At 42.3% G+C, this 20,093-nt stretch overlaps 1 protein-coding gene across 3 annotated transcripts in view; it reads left to right on the plus strand.

Moving 5' to 3' along the window:
* Positions 1–539: 539 nt before the first annotated feature.
* Positions 540–20,093, plus strand: part of LOC106565269 (helicase with zinc finger domain 2) — a 40,334-nt gene continuing 20,780 nt past the window's right edge. The window contains exons 1-5 of one of the 3 annotated variants that reach the window (XR_006757998.1): positions 540–712; positions 5,502–6,557; positions 6,805–6,988; positions 7,406–7,513; positions 17,575–18,089. Coding sequence is in view for 1 of the 3 variants with exons in the window: in XM_045691425.1 (XP_045547381.1) it covers positions 5,554–6,557; positions 6,805–6,988; positions 7,406–7,513 (1,296 nt within the window). In the remaining 2 variants the exon portion in view is untranslated. The remainder of the gene's footprint in view (positions 713–5,501; positions 6,558–6,804; positions 6,989–7,405; positions 7,514–17,574; positions 18,090–20,093) is intronic. The other 2 variants (XM_045691425.1, XR_006757999.1) reach the window with 2 other exon arrangements.

Raw genomic sequence — 20,093 nt, forward strand, 5'->3', positions numbered from 1 at the left:
ATGTGATATCATCGAGGCTTTAGACCAGCAATTCTCAACTGGTGGGTTGCGACCAAATTTGGGTCCTGGGATGTTTTGAATGGGTCATGGGTTTCTGAGTTTAAAAAAAATATACATTTTATAGATTTTATTTTAGGGGGGCCAAACCTGGTAGAACGTGTGAAGAAATAAAAATGAACATACATTTTTTTGTAATTTAATCTGAGCTATTTTTCTTAAATCACAGTATGTTTAATATAGAGCTACTGTATTAGCAGCACTATTTAGCAGATTTGGTTGATTTTGTTGTCCCAGACCAGTGAGCTTATTAACATTCTTCATCAAGAATGAAAACGGTGGGAATTTTGTTCCCTTGCCATATAATTGCTACATGTATTATCAATATAGCATTAGATTGTATTTTGACAAAAAAAAGAATTGGGATTCGAATATTGGGTCACGACTGATACAACCTGGTTCAATTTGGGTCCCCAAGGTAAAACCAGTTGAGAACCACTGCTTATAGACTGGAGTAACTCCATGATGCCGACGCCCAGAATGACAGAAACAAAACTTAACTCAACAGCAAATAAAACGATCCTCCAGCGATGGGAGGGATTATTGTCTCAAATATCCACAATGAGATACAACTGAAGAAAAAACTGGACTTTTAATTGAATGGGTAATGTCTGTGGTGTACCGCCTGTTAAAAACTCCTCCTGAAACTACTGTGGTAAGTTCAGATTTTCAAAATGAGTTAATTTACAATGTGTAGCCTACACATGAATGTGTTGATATAATAAAACTGTGAATGGGAAGTGTCAGAGGCGCCTGCTACTTCCTCCTAGCTCAAACCAGGAATTACTTGATGGTGCATTTTTTGTAATGACAACAAATTGACTAATTGTTTCCTGGTGAAAAGTCAGCCAAGTAAGTAGATTAAACAGGCAAAGAAAACGTTTTGATCTTAATTTACATAACAGTAACTTCAGAAATGACTGTTACAAAAGCACATTATTGGTCTGTTGTTGGGACTTAGAGTGACATGTGATGGGAAAGTAATTTAACTATTTAACACTGTCTTTTTTTGGTAACAATTTACTTTGAATCCAAAACACATTCATTACATATCTATAAGCATTTCATGAATGTGTTCTAACAGTTCCAAAATGCATTATTAAAGGTTAATGAAATATATCCATAGCATTGTGCATTCATATAATGCTATGCAATAGCTTTTTAGGTATCTTAATAGATGCATCATTACAATGAAGGTATAGTGTCACCAATATACCGAGGTAAAATGTTTTTTGTACTAGATATTCGGGAAGTAAAATTTGTTTGATATTGGATGTTCAGTGGATATTCGGGTTTCTCTTATCAATAACTATTGAACCAAGCATGCCATAACTATGACCAAGAATGCCATAACTATGAAGATGGTATATTCTGAATTGGGGGTGGATGGAGAGTAATCCACACCATCTAATAAGTAGATGATCCTGATGAAGGCTGTTGTAGCCATAACACGTCGGTGGGTTTTTTATTATTGCCATGTATAAGCCCTAAAACAATAAGGTTTTTGAAATGTTCCACTACATGAGAATGCCTTGATTACTTCTGGAAGGTTGTTTGCACAAAGGCATTGTTTACTATCCAGCATCAACTTCTTTTTGTTCAATAGTATTTCGTCACACGATCAAAGAGTACCATATGGATTAACCATAAACCAAAGAACCGCTCCTCTCCTGTGGCTCTCTCTTGCTTTATATACAGTGGGCTCCAAAATTACTGGCACCCCTGACTGGCAATGCACAAACAATACTTAAAAAAATATAAACAATATAATTATAGAGATAAACTCAAAATAACAACATGTGAAAAATACTGTACTTTATTAATGTTTCAGTGGAACCCAACAAAATCATTTATTGATTTAATTAAAAATCTATGTCCTCCAAATCAAAGTTTCACAGTTAATGGCACCCTTAAATATTATTGTAAATAACATCAACCAACATTAAACCAGGAATTAAATTCCACTTATTTAAGTTTATCTAAGTATTAAGGAACTATATTGAGCCATTACATCACTTACCTTTTCACTAGAGTATAAAAATGAGGTAACAGGCATGCAATATCCCTTTGTCATCCAACACCATGAAGAAAAGAAAAGAACTGGCAGTTCAAAAGGGACAGATGGCTCTTTGGAAGGGTTGCCAGAAGAAGCATGCGTTTGGAGTTTGCCAAATGTCATTTAAATTATGATTGGACAAATGTGCTCTGGTCAGATGAGACCAAAATTGAACATTTTGGTCAGATACAGCATCGGCATGCTTGGCGCCAAAACAGATATGCATACAAGGAGAGGCACCTCATACTCACGGTGAAATATGGTGGTGGGTCAGTGATGTTTTGGGGCTGTTTTAATTCCATAGGTCCAGAGGCACTGGTTAAGATTGATGGCATAATGAATTCCACCAAGTACCAGGCAATTTTGGCTGACAATCTGGTTGCCTCTGCCAGAAGGCTGGGACTTGGCTGTATGTGGACTTTCCAACAAGACAATGACCCAAAACATACCTCAAAATCCACACAGAAATGGTTCTGTGACAACAAAATCAATGTTCGGCCATGACTATCTCAGTCGCCGGACCTCAATCCAATCAAAAACCTGTGGGCTGAGTTGAAGAGGGCAGTTGATAAGCACAAACCCAAGAATGTGAAGGATCTTGAAAGGATCTGCATAGAGGAATGGTCCAAAATCTCTCCAAATGTGTAAGGGTTTCTTTGCAGCAATTCGACCATGAAGGCCTGATTCACACAGTCTCCTCTGAACAGTTGATGTTGAGATGTGTCTGTTTCTTAAACTCTGTGAAGCATTTATTTGGGCTGCAATTTCTGAGGCTGGTAACTCTAATGAACTTATCCTCTGCAGCAGAGGTTACTCTGGGTCTGCCATTCCTATGGCGGTCCTCATGAGAGCCAGTTTCATCATTGCACTTGATGGTTTTTGCGACTGCACTTGAAGAATCTTTCGAAGTTCTTGAAATTTTCCGGATTGACTGACCTTTGTGTTTTAAAGTAATGATGGACTGTCATTTCTCTTTGGTTATTTGAGCTGTTCTTGCCATAATATGGACTCCTCAACTGGCAGCATCATTAAAACACCAGTCTCAACGTCAACAGTGAAGAGGCGACTCCGAGATGCTGGCCTTCTAGGCAGAGTTCCTCTTTCCAGTGTTTGGGATATAAAGAAGGATGTTATCTAAAAAAATGACACTACATGTTATAGCTGGGACCCTTTGGATGACATATCAGAGGTAGATTTTCAAAAAGAAAGTGAACATTTAATCGCTATTTGTGAAATTATGAAACCTGTGCCGGTAGAAAAATATTTTGATGTGGGGCGCCGTTCTCAAACAATCACATGGCATGCTTTCGCTGTAATAGCTACTGTCAATTGGACAGTGCAGTTAGATTAACAATCATTTAAGCTTTCAAGCAATATAAGCCACTTGTATGTACCTAAATGTTTAATATCCATAATTTTTATGATTATTTATTTGAATTGCGCGCCCTCCAGTTTCACCCGAAGTTGTCCCGCTAGTGGGAAGCCTAACCCTAATTAACTGTAACTGATTTTGGGATTGTCATGGCACACTTTGTGTAAGAGCTATTGAAGATTTAAAGTTGGAAGAGCATTCTTTTAATTGAAATGTTAACAACAAAAGAAGTCATGGATTTTTCTCTACTCTTCCCTGATTCAGAATATATAATTTCCATAGACATGATACACTTTGTGTAAGAGCTATTGAAAATTGAAAGCCCCCCAAAACAAAAAAATCAATTTAAACAACAAAAAAGCATAGCATTTTTCTCCAACCACCCCTTAGTCAAAATATACCATCTTCATAGTCATGGCTTGCTTGGCTTGGTTCAATAACTATTGACGAGAGAAAACCTAATATCCCCTGAATATCCAGTATAAAACTAATTTTACCTCGGTCACCATTATGGCTGTTCTCAAAATTGTGCTTCTGCCGTACCAGTGTTAGGGCTCTATTCAATCCATATCGCGGAAGTTCAGCTATACACCATGATTGAAATTTCAAGGCAATGTTCCAACTTTAGAGGAGACTGCATTCACGGTAAACACTGCATATGTCGGCTCAATCTAACATTACTTTTGCATTTCTATTACAGAATCTGGAACCCTTCCATTTTATAGATTGAGCAGAGCCCCTAGTGAATATGCCAATATAGCCCACACCACATTTGTATAATGTGTAATTCATTAAAATGTGTAATGAATGTGTTATGGGATATGCAGTGCGTTTGGAAGGTATTCAAACCCCTTCCCTTTTCCACATTTTGTTACATTACAGCCTAATTCTAAAATGTATTAAATTACTTTTTTCCCTCATCAATCTATACCCAATAATGACAAAGCGAAAACAAGTTTTAGATGGGAGAACCTTCCAGAAGGACAACCATCTCTGCAGCACCCCACCTATCAGGCCTTTATGATAGAGTGGCCAGACGGAAGCCACTCCTCAGTAAAAGGCACGAAAGCCTGCTTGGAGTTTGCCAAAAGGCACCTAAAGGACTCCCAGACGATGAGAAACAAGATTCTCTGGTCTGATGAAACCAAGATTGAACTCTTTTGCCTGACTGCCAAGCGTCACATCTGGAGGAAACCTGGCACCATCCCTATGGTGAAGCATGGTGGTGACAGCATCATGCTGTAGGGATGTTTTTCACCGGAAGGGACTGGAAGAGTAGTCAGGATCGAGAGAAAGATGAACGGAGCAAAGTACAGAGAGATCCTGGATGAAAACCTGCTCCAGAGCACTCAGGACCTCAGACTGGGGTGAAGGTTCACCTTCCAAGATGACAACGACCCTAAGCACACAGCCAAGACAATGCAGGAGTGGCTTTGGGACAAGTCTCTGAATGTCCTTTAGTGGCCCAGCCAGAGCCCGGACTTGAACCCGACTTAACATCTCTGGAAAGACCTGAAAATAGCTGTGTCGTGACAGTCCCCTTCCAACCTGAACCAAATCCAACCCACTTGCAGGTGTGCCAAGCTTGTAGTGTCATACCCAAGAAGACTTGAGGCTGTAATCGTTGCCAAAGGTGCTTCAACAGAGTACTGAGTAAAGGGTCAGAATTTAAATTTGGCAAAAATGAAAAAAAACTGTTTTGCTTTGTCATTATGGGGTATTGGTGTAGATTAATAAGTGAAAAAAATGTAATCCATTGTAGAATAAGGCTGTAATGTAGCAAAATGTGGAAGAAGTCAAGGGGTCTGAATACTTTCCGAATGCACTGTATAGTCAATGTAAATTGTTACCCTATTTTCTTTAATTCATGACATCAATGTGTTATGTTTTGAATCCTAAAACCATCTTGCTCCAGTCCAGTGTTTGCTATAATGGTGAACGTACATGTGCAGCACATATTTACATTTTTATTTACATTGTTTACATTTTTAACAATGGTATTTTCATCTCCTCTAGACTCAAGTCAAAGAAGGCCACATTTTATGCATCATTCTATGAAGATTCAACAATGCCAGCCAAGGGGACAAATAGGTCCAAACTGGCTGAGCTCTTAGTGGCATATAACCTTAAAGTTGTGTGTTCTGCATGCTCTGTCAAAGAGAACGAAATCACATACAGCCTTAAAGCAGTTGACCACCAATGCAGCAGAGAACTTATATTGGCTAAAGGCAAAGGTACTAGCAAATGGAGGCCTGTTTCCTGCCGCCCTAAATTTACAAACCCCAGCCAGTATAATGTGTGTTGGTTCTTTGTGGAGGGGTTTGGGTGTTCAAAGCACAAGAAACGCTGCACCTTCGCAAGGAGCCTTGAGGAGGCTGCCATGTGGAACTTTTTAAAGCACCAGAAGATAGATCACAGCATGTTAATTAGACTGATAACTGAGTCAGAGAGAATCGCTGTCCAACAGCAAAACCCAGCCGAAAAAATTCTCACTGAGTTTTCAGGGGAATTTCAAGAGCTCTGTCAAGACTGCTTCTGTGGCACTCCGACAAAAATTACAGGTAAACGGTGGAACAACACTTGCTCAGCGGATACAGCCCATGTCTGGAGCCCAGTCTTGGTTCATCACCTGGCAGAAAGTCTGGGGAAGGAAGTCTACAATCAGATCAGGCCTCTGCCTCCAGTCTTCCCTTTCCAGTACTGCAACTATTTCATGCAAGGTATGCCCTGTTGGCACGGGCCCAGCCAGTGCCAGTTATTGCACAGCGAGGTGGAATTGGCTGTCTGGCGAGCAGAGGCACGTGGGGAGTGGAGTCGCCAGGAACTCCTGCAGCTCTCCCATGAAAGGGAACAGCAGAGGCAACAGTCGGCTCAAGACGTAGTGCCCGCCCCTAACCCGCAGGCGGCGATCTACTGCAAGGTTTGCTTCATAGCCCTCTCTTCTCAGGAGAGCTTTTTCAAACATTGTGCCTCCTTGGGGCACTCCCAGATGATGTCTGGGGACACAACCACAGAGTGGAAACATCGTCCCCCACCTCACAGCCACAAAGCAGAGTTTTGGATTTGCGACAGGTAAACATGTTTTTGTAAACAAGGAGAGACACCTATGTCTGCGAACACTGCAAAGCCTAAAAGTGCAATCTGTGTGACAGATGCATATGTAAACAGCCCTTACTGTCTATAAGTGATCAATAACACATATTCTTAAAAAAAACATGGGGTATACATTTCATTTGTTTAATTACCAAAAAGCAGCAAGAAATCTTACAGATTGTGCCTCTAGCGTCTCATTATAGTTTGCACTGCCATTTCGTCTTAGGCCTGACATATGTGAATATGGCACCAACTGCATGAAAGCTCACTCTGTGGAGGAGTTTGAAGAGTGGCTAATGCGAGCCGAAGAGGACAAGCTGATAAGGCGCAACATGAAGGCTCAAGGCCTCATGTCCTACAGGGAACATCTCTTAGAGGAGTACAGACAGAGCAGCAATGAAGTGCAAATTGTAAGTCATCATAGTTCAGATGAGGAGCACATTCAATCAAGAGATTCAATCAAACCTGCATTTGAGTAAACCAAGTGAGGCTAATAATTAATGCTTATTGTGTGAAAAAGAACAAAGCAGTAGTGGCATTAAAAAACAACATTTTGCAGGAACTACTGCACATAATTATTTTAGCATTGCAGGTTTCTGAATAGTTACTATTAAACAGAGAACTGATCAAATAGCCAATACTTTACTTAAGGCCAACTGGTATAATGCATTTTATATGATTCTAATACATCGTAAGACATTGTCCTCCTGTGCAACGATCGCTTAGATATTCTACTTACTACTGTACATACAGTATTATCCAACATGGTTTACTATAACATTTTAATTATCCCCAAGCAACAAACTAACTATGACTTCATTTTACAGATTTCAGAACAAGTTGATGACGTGAGTGTCACTTTTGATGAGGATTTGTGTGTGGAGTGTGTGAAGACTGATGCCAAATTAAAATGGAACTTCCAGATCAAAACAGAGGTAAGTAATGTATTCTATGTTGCTAAATAACACATTGGTTTACTTTCCCTGTGAGCAGTGTCATAACACTCCTGTGATGATCTGAAGCATCAGGTTACAGTGGGTCCGCTCTACAGTGTGCTCTCTCTAGTAGAGGGGGAGAGCGGGAAGTCTGCTGTTATGGCGGTCATAAAATACGCTGCCTCTATGCTCTGTAGTGTTCGAGAATGGAATGTAAATTGTAGAACACAGAGAGACAGTTGGACAATCAAGAGTTTGAATAATTACACAATATTGATATTTTTGAGAATGTGGGAATGGTCCATGGGTATTTACAGAACAATCCTGTCAAAGTTGTTTCATTTGGGGCGGCAGGTAGCTTAGTGGTTAGAGCGTTGGGCCAGTAACCAAAAGGTTGCTAGATTGAATCCCCAAGCTGACAAGGTAAACATCTGTCATTCTGCCCCTGAACAAGGCAGTTAACCCTCTGTTCCTAGGCTGTCATTGTAAATAAGAATTTGTTCTTAACAGACTTGCCTAGTTAAATACAAAATGTGGTGACCTTATGAAAGACAGGCCATTACTGTATCTCTGGTTGTGTACACCTTCAAATTATGGGGTTTACATCTGATGGTTGTGTAAAATATATGATTACATATGAAATGATTTGTGAAAAGATGAAATGTGATGTTAGCCTTCTAAATAAGAGTATGGATTTTCATTTCAAGTTTAACTAGTCAGTGGCCACACTACAGTGAGCCCAGACAATACATTAGGTGTCATAGAACCGCCTCTTCTTCCACAGAGTATAAAATCCACTTCCTACAAAATGTACATTAAACCAGAGAATGCCGGGACAGTCCCCACATTGGAATGGCTACAATTCTATAGGCCATCAGACCAGAAAATATGGAGCTGACGCTACATGTTAAAATGGTTAAGAACTTCAACTCTATAGGCCCAGGAGACAAGACCGCGTGTAGTGTTGGCCACACGGCTGGAAATGGTGAAACTCAGACTATCGATCACCACAGAATAAGAGCAAATCCTAGACGTAGAATTACTAGTCTGCAGTTGGAAATGACGTAAATCTAGTACGAGAATACTGACAACTGCGGAAGCATCTATTCCATGCAATGACCATCTGTACGCCTGACGTATCCATTACAACAGACACTATACAGAGCCACTGAGAATGTGACAACTATGAAAGACATTGTGACTTCTGGGGAAGTTAACCAGAGACTCGCTGATGAACTGACTCTCCAGGAGACGGACCGGCGATTCCAACATAGAAGACAACAACGACATACGGGCGTAAACATATACATTGCAATTATTTTCGAATGAGCGGCCGTTCATGTGCAAAGGATTAGCATTTCAAATAATATAATTAGCAACTGTGTGTGTAATGAATCCATTTTGTCTTTCCCACTTTTTATCTGTCCTCACCCCTTTCCATTGTTTACCAAGCCGTCATACCGGTTTAGCCCACTAGGGACTTATCAATGCATTGTGTTAGTAACCAATAACCATACTGTTTATGTATTTCTGTGATTTGTTTAGTTATTTAGTAAATAAATAATTAAGATAATTTGTATATCGCTGGATCTTCTCCAGCTCCTGGTTGGCCCGCTCTGTTTGCCCATTCAACTGTGGGTGGAATCCCGAGGAGAGACTCACCGACGCTCCCAACAGGGAGCAGAAGGCTTTCCAATACCTTGCAATGAACTGGGGTCCACGATTAAAGACAATATCTTGGGGAAGTTCGTGTGGTCAAAAGACATGGGTAATCATGAGGTCTCCATCGCTGAGGGCAACTTTGGTAAGGCAATGAAATGGGCTGCCTTGGAAAACCGATCAACGACCACCAGGATAGTGGTAAGCCTTTGGGATGGAGGTAACCCTGTGATAAAGTCTACGAACAGGTGGGACCAGGGCCGGCTAGGGATGGGCAGAGGTTGGAGAAACCCAGGAGGTTGCAGTGAGGACTTGCTTTGAGCACGGGTGGAACAGGCCACAACAAAGGATCTCACATCCTCAATCATGTTGGGCTACCAGAATTTCCACCTCAGGAACTCCAGTGTCCGATTAACCCCTGGATGCCCAGTTGATTTAAAGGAGTGTCCACATTGTAGTACTCAGGAACGGCCTGATCGCGGAACGTAAAGTCTGTTAGTGGGTCCCCTGCAGGGGTCAGGTTCTCGGGTCTGGGCTTGTCGGACCGTGGTCTCAATACTCCATATCACAGGAGCCACAATGCTGGAGCTGGGGATGATGTGCTCGGAGTCCCTCTCCTTGTTAACTTCTTGCGGATAAGTGGGATGCTTGCATTTCGACAACTTCCGGTGAAATTGCAGAGCGCCAAATTCAAATTAAATTACTATAAATATTAAACTTTCATGAAATCTCAAGTGCAATACATCAAAATAAAGATTAACTTGTTGTTAATCCAGCCTCCGTGTCAGATTTCAAAAAGGCTTTACGGCGAAAGCAAACCATGCGATTATCTGAGGACAGCACCCAGCACACAAATGCATAACAAATCATTTTCAACCAGGGAGGTGCGACACGAAAGTCAGAAATAGCGATATAATATATGCCTTACCTTTGAAGATCTTCTTCTGTTGGTACTCGAAAAGGTCCCAGTTACATTACAAACGGTCCTTTTGTTCGATAAAGTCCTTCTTTATATCCATAAAAACTCAGTTTAGCTGGTGCGCTTCAGTCAATAATACACTCGGTTTCCCTCCTTCAAAATGCATACAAAATGAATCCCAAATGTTACCAATAAACTTATCCAAACAAGTCAATCAACGTTTATAATCAAACCTTAGGTACCCTAATACACAAATAAATGATACAATTTAAGATGGAGAATCGTTATTGTCTTTACCGGAGAAAAATACCAAAGAACGCGCTCTCATTCACGCAATTGGAAACACTACAGCCAAAATAGGAGCCACCTAGAAAAACTACACATTTTTCAAAAAACCAGCCTGAAACTCTTTCTAAAGACTGTTGACATCTAGTGGAAGCCCTAGGAACTGCAAATCGGGCACGATTTCGCCCTATTATAAAAGTGCCAGCCATTGAAATCAGTGGTAGGATGAATTTCTTTGGGGGGGGATGGTTTGTCCTCGGGGTTTCGCCTGCCATTTCAGTTCTGTTATACTCACAGACATTATTTTAACAGTTTTAGAAACCTTAGAGTGTTTTCTATCCAAATCTACCAATTATATGCATATCATAGCTTCTGGGCCTGAGTAGCAGGCAGTTTACTTTGGGCACGCTTTTCATCCGGATGTCAAAATACCGCCCCCTATCCCAAAGAAGTTAAAGACATCGTGTTGGCGGGACAGGGCGTCTGATTTCTGATTCTTGGATCCTGGGCGATAGGCTAGTGTGAAATTGAACCTGTTTAAAAACAGAGCCCACCTAGCCTGGCGAGCTTTCAAACTCTTGGCTTCTTGAATGGAGACCAAGTTCTTATGGTCCATCCAGAACACGAAAGGATGAGGTACCCCCTCCAACCAGTGTCTCCACCCATCAAGGGCCCACTTAACTGCCAAGAGCTCCCGGTTGCCTACATTGTAGTTACATTCATCTGGAGAGAACTACTTGGAGAGAAAGGCGAATGGGTGCAGTTTCTTGTCCTCCTTGTTCTGCTGTGAAAGGACCGCCCCTGCTCCAGTGCCCAAGGTGTCCACCTCTACCACAAAGGGACATGTATGATCAGGATGAACAAGTATGTATGGGTCCAGAGGTGAAACGTCCCTTGAACTCCGTGAATGCCCTGTCAGCCTCGGGAGTCCAGCAAAAACGTGAGAGGCGCTACCAGTGCACCAAAGTTGCATATAAAATGGCTATAAAAATTGGCAAACCTGAGGAACTGCTGGATCTGCTTGAGTGAGGTGGGGCGGGGCCAGTCGGCAACCGCCTCAACCTTTATGGGGTCTATTTGGATGCCTGCGGTAGAGATAATGTGACCCAGGAAGGAAACTTTGGATACGTGGAACTCACACTATCTTGACATATAATTGGCTCTGACGGAGGTGTCTCAGGACTTGGCAGACGTGCAGAATGTGTTCCGGAATGGTTTTGGAGAAGATCAGGATGTCATCGAGGTAAATAAAGACATACCGATTCAACATATCAGTGTCATCTGGGGATGTAGAGGGAAGAATGAAACCTGCCTCCAGCGACTCCCGGATGTAATAGTCCATGCCTGTTGCTTCAGGGGCCGAGAGGGAGTACAGACGGCCCCGGGGAGGTGTGGAGCCGGGTAGGAGTTCTATGGCACAGACATATGGACGATGGGGTGGCGGCTTGCCTCTCCGAGGTCAAAGTATTCAGGAGGGAGAGCGGAAAAGTCTTGATCTTCAGTGGATGCAGGAGGACACGGCAAGGCTCTTGGTGGGGGTCTTAGACATTAAGTCTGGCAGTCCTTACCCCAGTCTAGTAGGTGTCCCATGGACCAGGAGAATAGTGGGTTATGTTGCGCTAGTCAGGGGTACACTAGGATAAGGGTGTTCTCTGGAGCAGCAATCAAAATTAAACTAAGTCTCTGAGTGGTTCACCTCAACCTGCAATAGAATGGGCTTGGTCTGATATTCCACCTGACCGGAACCAATGACCTGAGCCAATTCCACTTGACCAGAGCCACCTGACCGGAGCCAATCTGCAGAGGGATGGGACACTTCACGCAGGGGATTTGTAATTCTCTGGCAAAGTCCTGATCAATTCAATTATATGCGGCCATGAAGGCTTGAATCTGGTTCTGACAGTTATCCCAGTGGAGGGTTACGGGTAGTGACAGACAGTGACTGTGTAGCCGGGAGGTAACTGCACAGCTCGTCAGGGTCTCCCCTTGTCCTGGCAAGCCCTGGCATTTCCGTCAGTTCTGGGCATGTAGCACGGAGATGGCCAAGACCTCCGCAGTCCCAGCTTTATGGGCTCCTCAATGCTGGGTTCGGGGGGCTTAGGGTGCTCAGGAAACCAGGATACTGGGGTGGTGTTAACAACAAAAAACATTCTCGGAGGCAGTTGTCCATCCTAATTGCCAGCGTTATCAGGGACTCAAGGTCCTCACACAGTTCCCAAGAGGCCAGTTTATCCTTGATGGAGTTAGACAAACCCAGGTGGAAAGCGGTTTTGTCTCAATCGGATTCGTATTTATCGTCAAAGAATTGAGCGTTACACCGAGCCCTGTACTCTGGAGCGGGATCGATTTGGAGGTGGAGGGACCGTCATGGTCTGGGGCGGTGTGGCACAGCATCATCGGACTGAGCTTGTTGTCATTGCAGGCAATCTCAACGCTGTGCGTTACAGGGAAGACATCCTCTTCCCTCACGTGGTACCCCCCATGTGGTACCCTCATCCTGACATGACCCTCCAGCAAGACAATGCCACCAGCCATACTGCTCGTTCTGTGCGTGATTTCCTGCAAGACAGGAATGTCAGTGTTCTGCCATGGCCAGCAAAGAGCCAAGATCTCAATCCCATTGAGCACGTCTGGGACCTGTTGGATCGGAGGGTGAGGGCTAGGACTGTTCCCCCCAGAAATGTCCGGGAACTTGCAGGTGCCTTGGTGGAAGAGTGGGGTAACATCTCACAGCAAGAACAGGCAAATCTGGTGCAGTCCATGAGGAGGAGATGCACTGCAGTACTTAATGCAGCTGGTGGCCACACCAGATATTGACTGTTACTTTTGATTTTGACCCCCTCCCCCCTCTTTGTTCAGGGACACATTATTCAATTCTGTTAGTCACATGTCTGTGGAACTTGTTCAGTTTATGCCTCAGTTGTTGAATCTTGTTATGTTCATACAAATAATTACACCTTTAGTTTGCTGAAAATAAATGCAGTTGACAGTGAGAGGACATTTCTTTTTTTTGCTGAGTTTAAGTACAAATAGGCCTAACCTTCTGGTAGATGGAAAGCCTATGCCTACCTGGAAGAATGATATCATGATTATTTGCATCACTCCAGTGGCCATTTGTTTAGCAAATTCCGTCTCATGTGCAACAAACACCGCTAGCCAAACAACTGTGCTAGGTGCCTGTGCACATCAATTAAAGGGTAACTACCCTAAAAATTAAAGGGTAACTACCCTAGACCTCAAAAGTGGTGGTTTAAGTGGTTTAAGCATTCTTATGTACTTAGAACATCCAATTTTGTTGTTTTTCTCTTACAAAAGTGTGACTTTAGGAGCAAATTGGAAAATTTGAAAAATCTGAAACCTGTGCATATCTGAGTTGACAGCCTCATTTATCTGTTTCAATAGTAGGCCTATTATTAGCCTACTTTCACAGTAAAGCTTGACCTGACTGTGAAAGACCAATATGGGATTTATCATTTTAGGTCATTAAGAGTGTATGTCCCGGTTTCTCACAGATTCTTTTCACACAGGGTGCCTTTCCTTCGGCGGGACCGGCCGTTTGGTAAATGTTGGGCAAAATTTGAGTATACCCACTTCTCCAGGCACTATTACACCACTCCATGTGGTTGTTTGAGTGAGAAAGACAATCAGTAAAAAAGCACATCCCCTTCAAAATAGCCTTTTGAGTTAAGTGTCAGCCAGAGTAGTGATTGGTTACACTGTGTGTATGAAAGATTTCTGGGATCTTGGTCACCTGGGGGCAGCCCGTCAGGAAGTCAAGGATCCAGTTGCAGAGGGAGGTGTATAGTCACAGGGTCTATGTGATGAGCTTTGTGGGTACTATGGTGTTGAATACTGAACTGTAGTCAATGAACAGCATTCTCACATAGGTGTTCCTTTTGTCCAGGTGGGAAAGGGCAGTGAGGACACATATACAGCTCAAGATCAAATTCTATTGTAGAAATACGTTTGTCACTGCTATCAATTCTTCTTCACGAGAGTCCTAACATTTACCTCTGTGACCATCTGATGGCAGAGTCAGGATTTGGTGTAAGCAGCATGAGTCCATGGCCCCATCCTGCCTGGTATCAATGGTACAGGCTGGTAATGCTGGTCTAATGGCGGGGGGAATGTTTCCTGGTCCCTTGATACCAATTGAGCAATGTTTCCATGCCCCGAAGAAGTCAAGCTGTTCTGGAGGCAAAAGGGAGTTTGACTCAGTACTAGATGGGTGTACATAATAAACTGGCCACTGAGTGTATGTCAACAATCTTTCCTCAACAGGACCATTCTAGGGATAAAATGTTGTGAAATCCCCAAAATCATGGTATTTCTTTGTCCTGGTTTCATGAGGAATGCCTCAAATACACTGTTAACAGACTTCTTGCTCATGTTTGTGAATACACTGTGCTCTTACAGTTTCTTCCCAATGTGTGGTTCTCCTCAATCTGTGTACTGTTGCAAGTCTAAGATTCAAGGCCAGTTGTTACCCGCAGCTGTTTCCACTTTTTTAGTCCTTTGTTGCTATCTGCTTGGGCTCCGAGAAACAGAGTAGGCCTATATTCCCTCCACTAAACTTTGAAGGTCCCACCTCTGATTTGAAGTGGACTCATTCTTCTATCTGTTTTATCAAATGGCTGAAGTGATAATGCTATTTTTATTTATAAAGCACATTTCTTGCACAAAACAAAAAATGTATTGTTTTTCCCCAAGCAAGGGTTATTTATATTTATTTACATTTATGTTAGGTATTGCTCCTCCACTCTTAAAATAGAACTGACAGCCTTTTAGTAACATGAAATTGTATTAAAATCTGTTAATATACACCCCCAGGAAGAATATTACACCTTTTTTTTTACATTTTCTGACAAGCGAGCACTTAGATATGGTCATTTTCACAGATTGTTTGGCAATGACGTAAAGTGAGGCATTTGTGAAAATTCTATAACAATAGAGAGTGGGAAAACGGACGTGCACTTGTCAATTAAGAGACACTGCAGTGAATAAAACCTAATTAAAACATCTGTCTCATCCAGGACCTGAGTCTACACAGAATGGTGCGCCATAGCCAATCAGAGCTACAGTAGAGCTTTATGCAAATAAGCCATTTGCCACACGGGCCTTCCAACATTGACTTTGAAGTGGACTGTGTGTTTTTATTTTTTTATTTTACCTTTATTTAACTAGACAAGTCAGTTAAGAACAAATTCTTATCTTCAATGACGGCCTAGGAACAGTGGGTTAACTGCCTTGTTCAGGGGCAGTACGACAGATTTTTACCTTGTCAGCTCGGGGATTCAATCTTGCAAACTTTCGTTTACTAGTCCAATGCTCTAACCACTAGGCTACCTGCCCAGGTGTTTACAGGTTGTAGCAACAGCGAAACTTTAGATCATTAGAACGCATTTGCCAAACACGACAAAAGGCACCTGAATGGATTTCTGCAAATATGTAAATGCCACAGGAGTCCTCTTACATTTGGGAACTTTGATCAAACAACAATGAAAGGTAAACTCTCTCTCCCTCATTTATGCACATCAACAACAACAACAAGATCAACAACTAATGCTAGCCAGAGCAAGATGAGTTAAAATCTCAAACTTTTTCAGCAAGTTGGCCATCAGAATTACACTGATAAATGATGGGGACTAGTAGCCTGATCATCCTTCTGCAGCTTGCCTGCCAATGCATGCTTGTGCCAACCCACGTTTTGACCACTGAATGGGAACTTGCCTGCCCGCCCATTTGATCGATGCAAAATAGATTTGATTGACAACTAAGGGTGTGTTTGTAAATTACCTTCAGTGTGCCAGAGTGTGCTCTGGGTCATTCGTAAATTCAGAGCATTGTCAGATTGTCGGTTCGTAAATTCAGAGTGTTTCGCTCTCAAAGCATACACTGCACTATTGACACTAGATGCTCTGGCCAAGGAGTAGGGTTGATCCGAGTGTTCCTCACAATGGCAGTCAAGCACCCAAGCTAACTGGCTAAAGTTGGCTAGCTTTCTAGCTACTTCCAGACACACATTAGAAAACACCTCACTCTGACCATTTTACTAGCCCTAGCTGAGCTGGTTAGGCTATTACATGTTATCGAGAACATTAGTGACTAACTGTGCTGCTGGGAAAAAATGTTCAAACTTTTTTGTCAACGTTTACTGACACCGGTCATATTCAGCGGGTGTTGCGCATTTGTAAATTCATCCGTTATTCTGTGATCTGGGACACTCAGACAAGAGTGCTCTGAAATCGGAGTAGATAGCATGTATTTTGTGTTCGTAAATTCACTCTGGCTAACTGGATAACAGTCTTCAAGTTCAGCATAGCTAGCTAGCTAGCAAAGTGATTAACATTTACTTATAGCTAGCAAAATGACACATCTCTAGCTGTAGCCACTGAAAAACGATGAGGGGAAAAAGTCGCACTCACCAACTCCTCCAATCCTCCCAGCAGCTAGCTAGCTAACTAATGTTAGACACCAAGTTTTTAGCTTTCTAAATAAAAATCTACATAAATAGATACGCTAGCCTATTAGCCACATTATTCCTGACTTGTGATCATTGCCCTTGCAAGTTTGATTGTATTGACATTCCCAGCCTTAGTTACATTTGTCTGTTTTTGTCCAAAATATTGAGTCATTGAAACTGAAAAAGTGCATCCCGAATGGGTGGAGGCAGCAAACAATGTACCAGGCCAGCTGTGATTTACAACCTGATAGCAAACATTTTTGGAATAGAAAGAAAAATATTGGTGAATTATATTAATCATGCGTTGAACTGCATCTATCTATTCTGCCAACAATACCTTACTGTAGGTCATTGAATTTTGAGTCAAATAGAACCTATTTGTAAAACCTCTTATGAAGTTGGTTTTGTAGCATTAACTGGGAATTGTACATTTTTGACTGATATTGTGATTGTCTTTTTCATATCGGCAAAGTAGTTAAAACGCTGTTGTTCCACTTTAAGCTATCTACTCTAACGTTGCGTCATGCCTCTAATAATAATGAGGTCCCACAGGGCACAAACGTCAATTAAATCCGAGATTTCATTGACATTACATGGAAACAACGTTGATTCAACCAGTGTGTGCCCAGTGGGGTGGCTCCAGCTAAGTTTACATTTTGCTGTTTGTGATGTCTCCACTTTCATTGTTTATTTAATGTCATTGGTCACCTGTGCATTTTGCCTGTGTCTTCACAGAGACTACTTGCACATGTAGCATTACTGAAACAGGAACCTGGAGCCTCTTTCTCCCTGGATGAAAACAGTCCTGAACCCTGCACTTACTCCACTGGTGAACAGTTATGTAACTCAGACATGACCTATGACATCACTGTGTCCTTCAAATCCAACAACCCGGGTCTTTATGAACAGTGGTTGGTGTTTGACTTCGACATGAGGCCAGTCCTCCTACAGAAACTCAAAGTTAAAGTCAGACAGCAGCCATCCCCTAACCTCGAGGAGCCACCTGAGGATTTTGGCCGCCCATCCCAGAATCTGGAACACTGGCATCGGGGGAACAGGGTCATCGTCCCATGCATGGACAAGACAGAAGTACAGGAAGAGCTTCTGAAGGAGTACAAGCCCCCTCAGATTAGCTTGCAGTTTAAACCACTTGATGACAGCAACACGGCCATGAATCACCAGAACTACAAAAAGAAAATGCACAGCTTCCTGTACACAGAGGAGCAGGCAGAAGATCAGGTAGTTTCAAGGTAATAACACCAGTAACTTTTTCATGGCTTTGTCTCCAATACTATTATAAATACACATAAAAAAACAACCTCTAAAGTCCGGTTCACATCTAACAGCAGAGACAAGGCTAGATGGTTTAATGCAGTTTTCAAACAAAGTTTGCTTGATCTGAAGCTCCAGTTAGTAAGCCTAAGGTGCTCAAATTTCTCTCAACCAGGGTTTCCGTTAGGAACATGTGGTGCTGGACATTTGACCGCCAACATTTTAATTGCCCAGACATTTGAGAAATTTACTAGACCCATGCATTAGGTGCGTAACCTGATTAGGGTGTCCACCCACAGTGCTCAGAATGACAGAAATCACATTTAGAATATGTTCATTTATATTAACAGAACATTCAAGTCGAAGATAGAGCGATGTGGGGCTCTTCTTACTGAATTCTGATGTGCACTTTGTACATGTTAGAATAGATGTCCACATGTACTTTTCCTCAGCCAACAAGATGAGTAACGCACAGCAAAATCACTAGCCTGTGTCAATCTACTATAGTAGAAAGGTTTAGGCTACCTATTCTATTGGTCAGGTTGTCGAGAAAGAAATGGCATATTCCAAATACACTTGGACTGTCCCACAAATTCATAAAACCAGTAGGCCTAGGCTACAAAAAAACAACTTTAAAACCAATGAGTGATGCAACAGATAAGAACATTTAGCTTGAAAGGTTGATAAACTATTATTTCTTCACATTATAAGCATAGCAATGCACACAAGGCAGTAGGCTAAGTGCGAATGTTCGCACCATAATGCAATTATGGGGAAAATAGTTGTCAGAAGGGCTCTGCACACAATCTGTTAGAAATGTTGAAAGAGACTAAATCTAATGGCTACTTTGAAGTAAGGTGAGACATGCCTCATAATATGTACATTGAACAAAAATATAAACAAAATGCAACAATTTCAAAGATTTTACTGAGTTACAGTTCATATAAGGAAATCAGTCGATTGAAATAAATTCATTAAGCCCCAATCTATGGATTTCACATGACTGGGAATACAGATGTGCATCTGTTGCTCACAGATACCTTTAAAAAAAGTAGGGGTGTGGATCAGAAAACCAGTCAGTATCTCGTGGGACCGACCACCATTTATTTGACCAGGTAAGTTGACTGAGAACACATTGTAATTTACAGCAACGACCTGGGAAATAGCTACAGGGGGATGAATGAGCCAAATGTAAGCTAGGGATGATTAGGTGACCATATGAGGGCAAGATTGAGAATTTAGCCAGGACACCAGGGTGTTAACACCCCTACGATAAGTGCCATGGGATCTTCAGTGACCACAGATAGTCAGGACACCCATTTAACGTCCCAGCCCAAATGACAGCGCCCTACACAGAGCCACGTCCCCAGTCATTTCCCTGGGGTATTGGGATATTATTTTTTGGGGACCAGAGGAAAGGGTGCCTCCTACTGGCCCTCCAACACCACTTCCAACAGCATCGGAGTATGCAGGCCATAAAATAACTGGGACATTTTCAGCTACCAGGAATTGTGTACAGATCCTTGCAACATGGGTTCCTGCATTATCATGCTGAAACATGAGGTGATAGCGGCAGATGAATGGCATGACAATAGGCCTCAGGATCTCAAATTACCATCGATAAAATGCAATTGTGATCATTGTCCGTAGTTTATGCCTGACAATACCATAACCCCACCGCCACCATTCGGCACTCTGTTCACAATGTTGACATCAGAAAACAGATCTGCCTGGTACAGTTGAAACCGGGATTCATCCATGAAGAGCACACTTCTGCAACATACCAGTGGCCATCAAAGGTGAGCATTTGCCCACTGAAGTTGGTTACGACACTGAACTGCAGTCAGGTCAAGACCCTGGTGACGACAACCAGCACGCAGATGAGCTTCCCGAAATGGGTTCTGATAGTTTTAACATTCAATTCTCCGGCAGCCGCTCTGGTGGACATTCCTGCAGTCAGCATACCAATTGCATGCTCCCTT

The sequence above is a fragment of the Salmo salar genome, chromosome ssa12, assembly GCF_905237065.1.
Source record: "Salmo salar chromosome ssa12, Ssal_v3.1, whole genome shotgun sequence".
Classification (NCBI taxonomy): domain Eukaryota; kingdom Metazoa; phylum Chordata; class Actinopteri; order Salmoniformes; family Salmonidae; genus Salmo; species Salmo salar.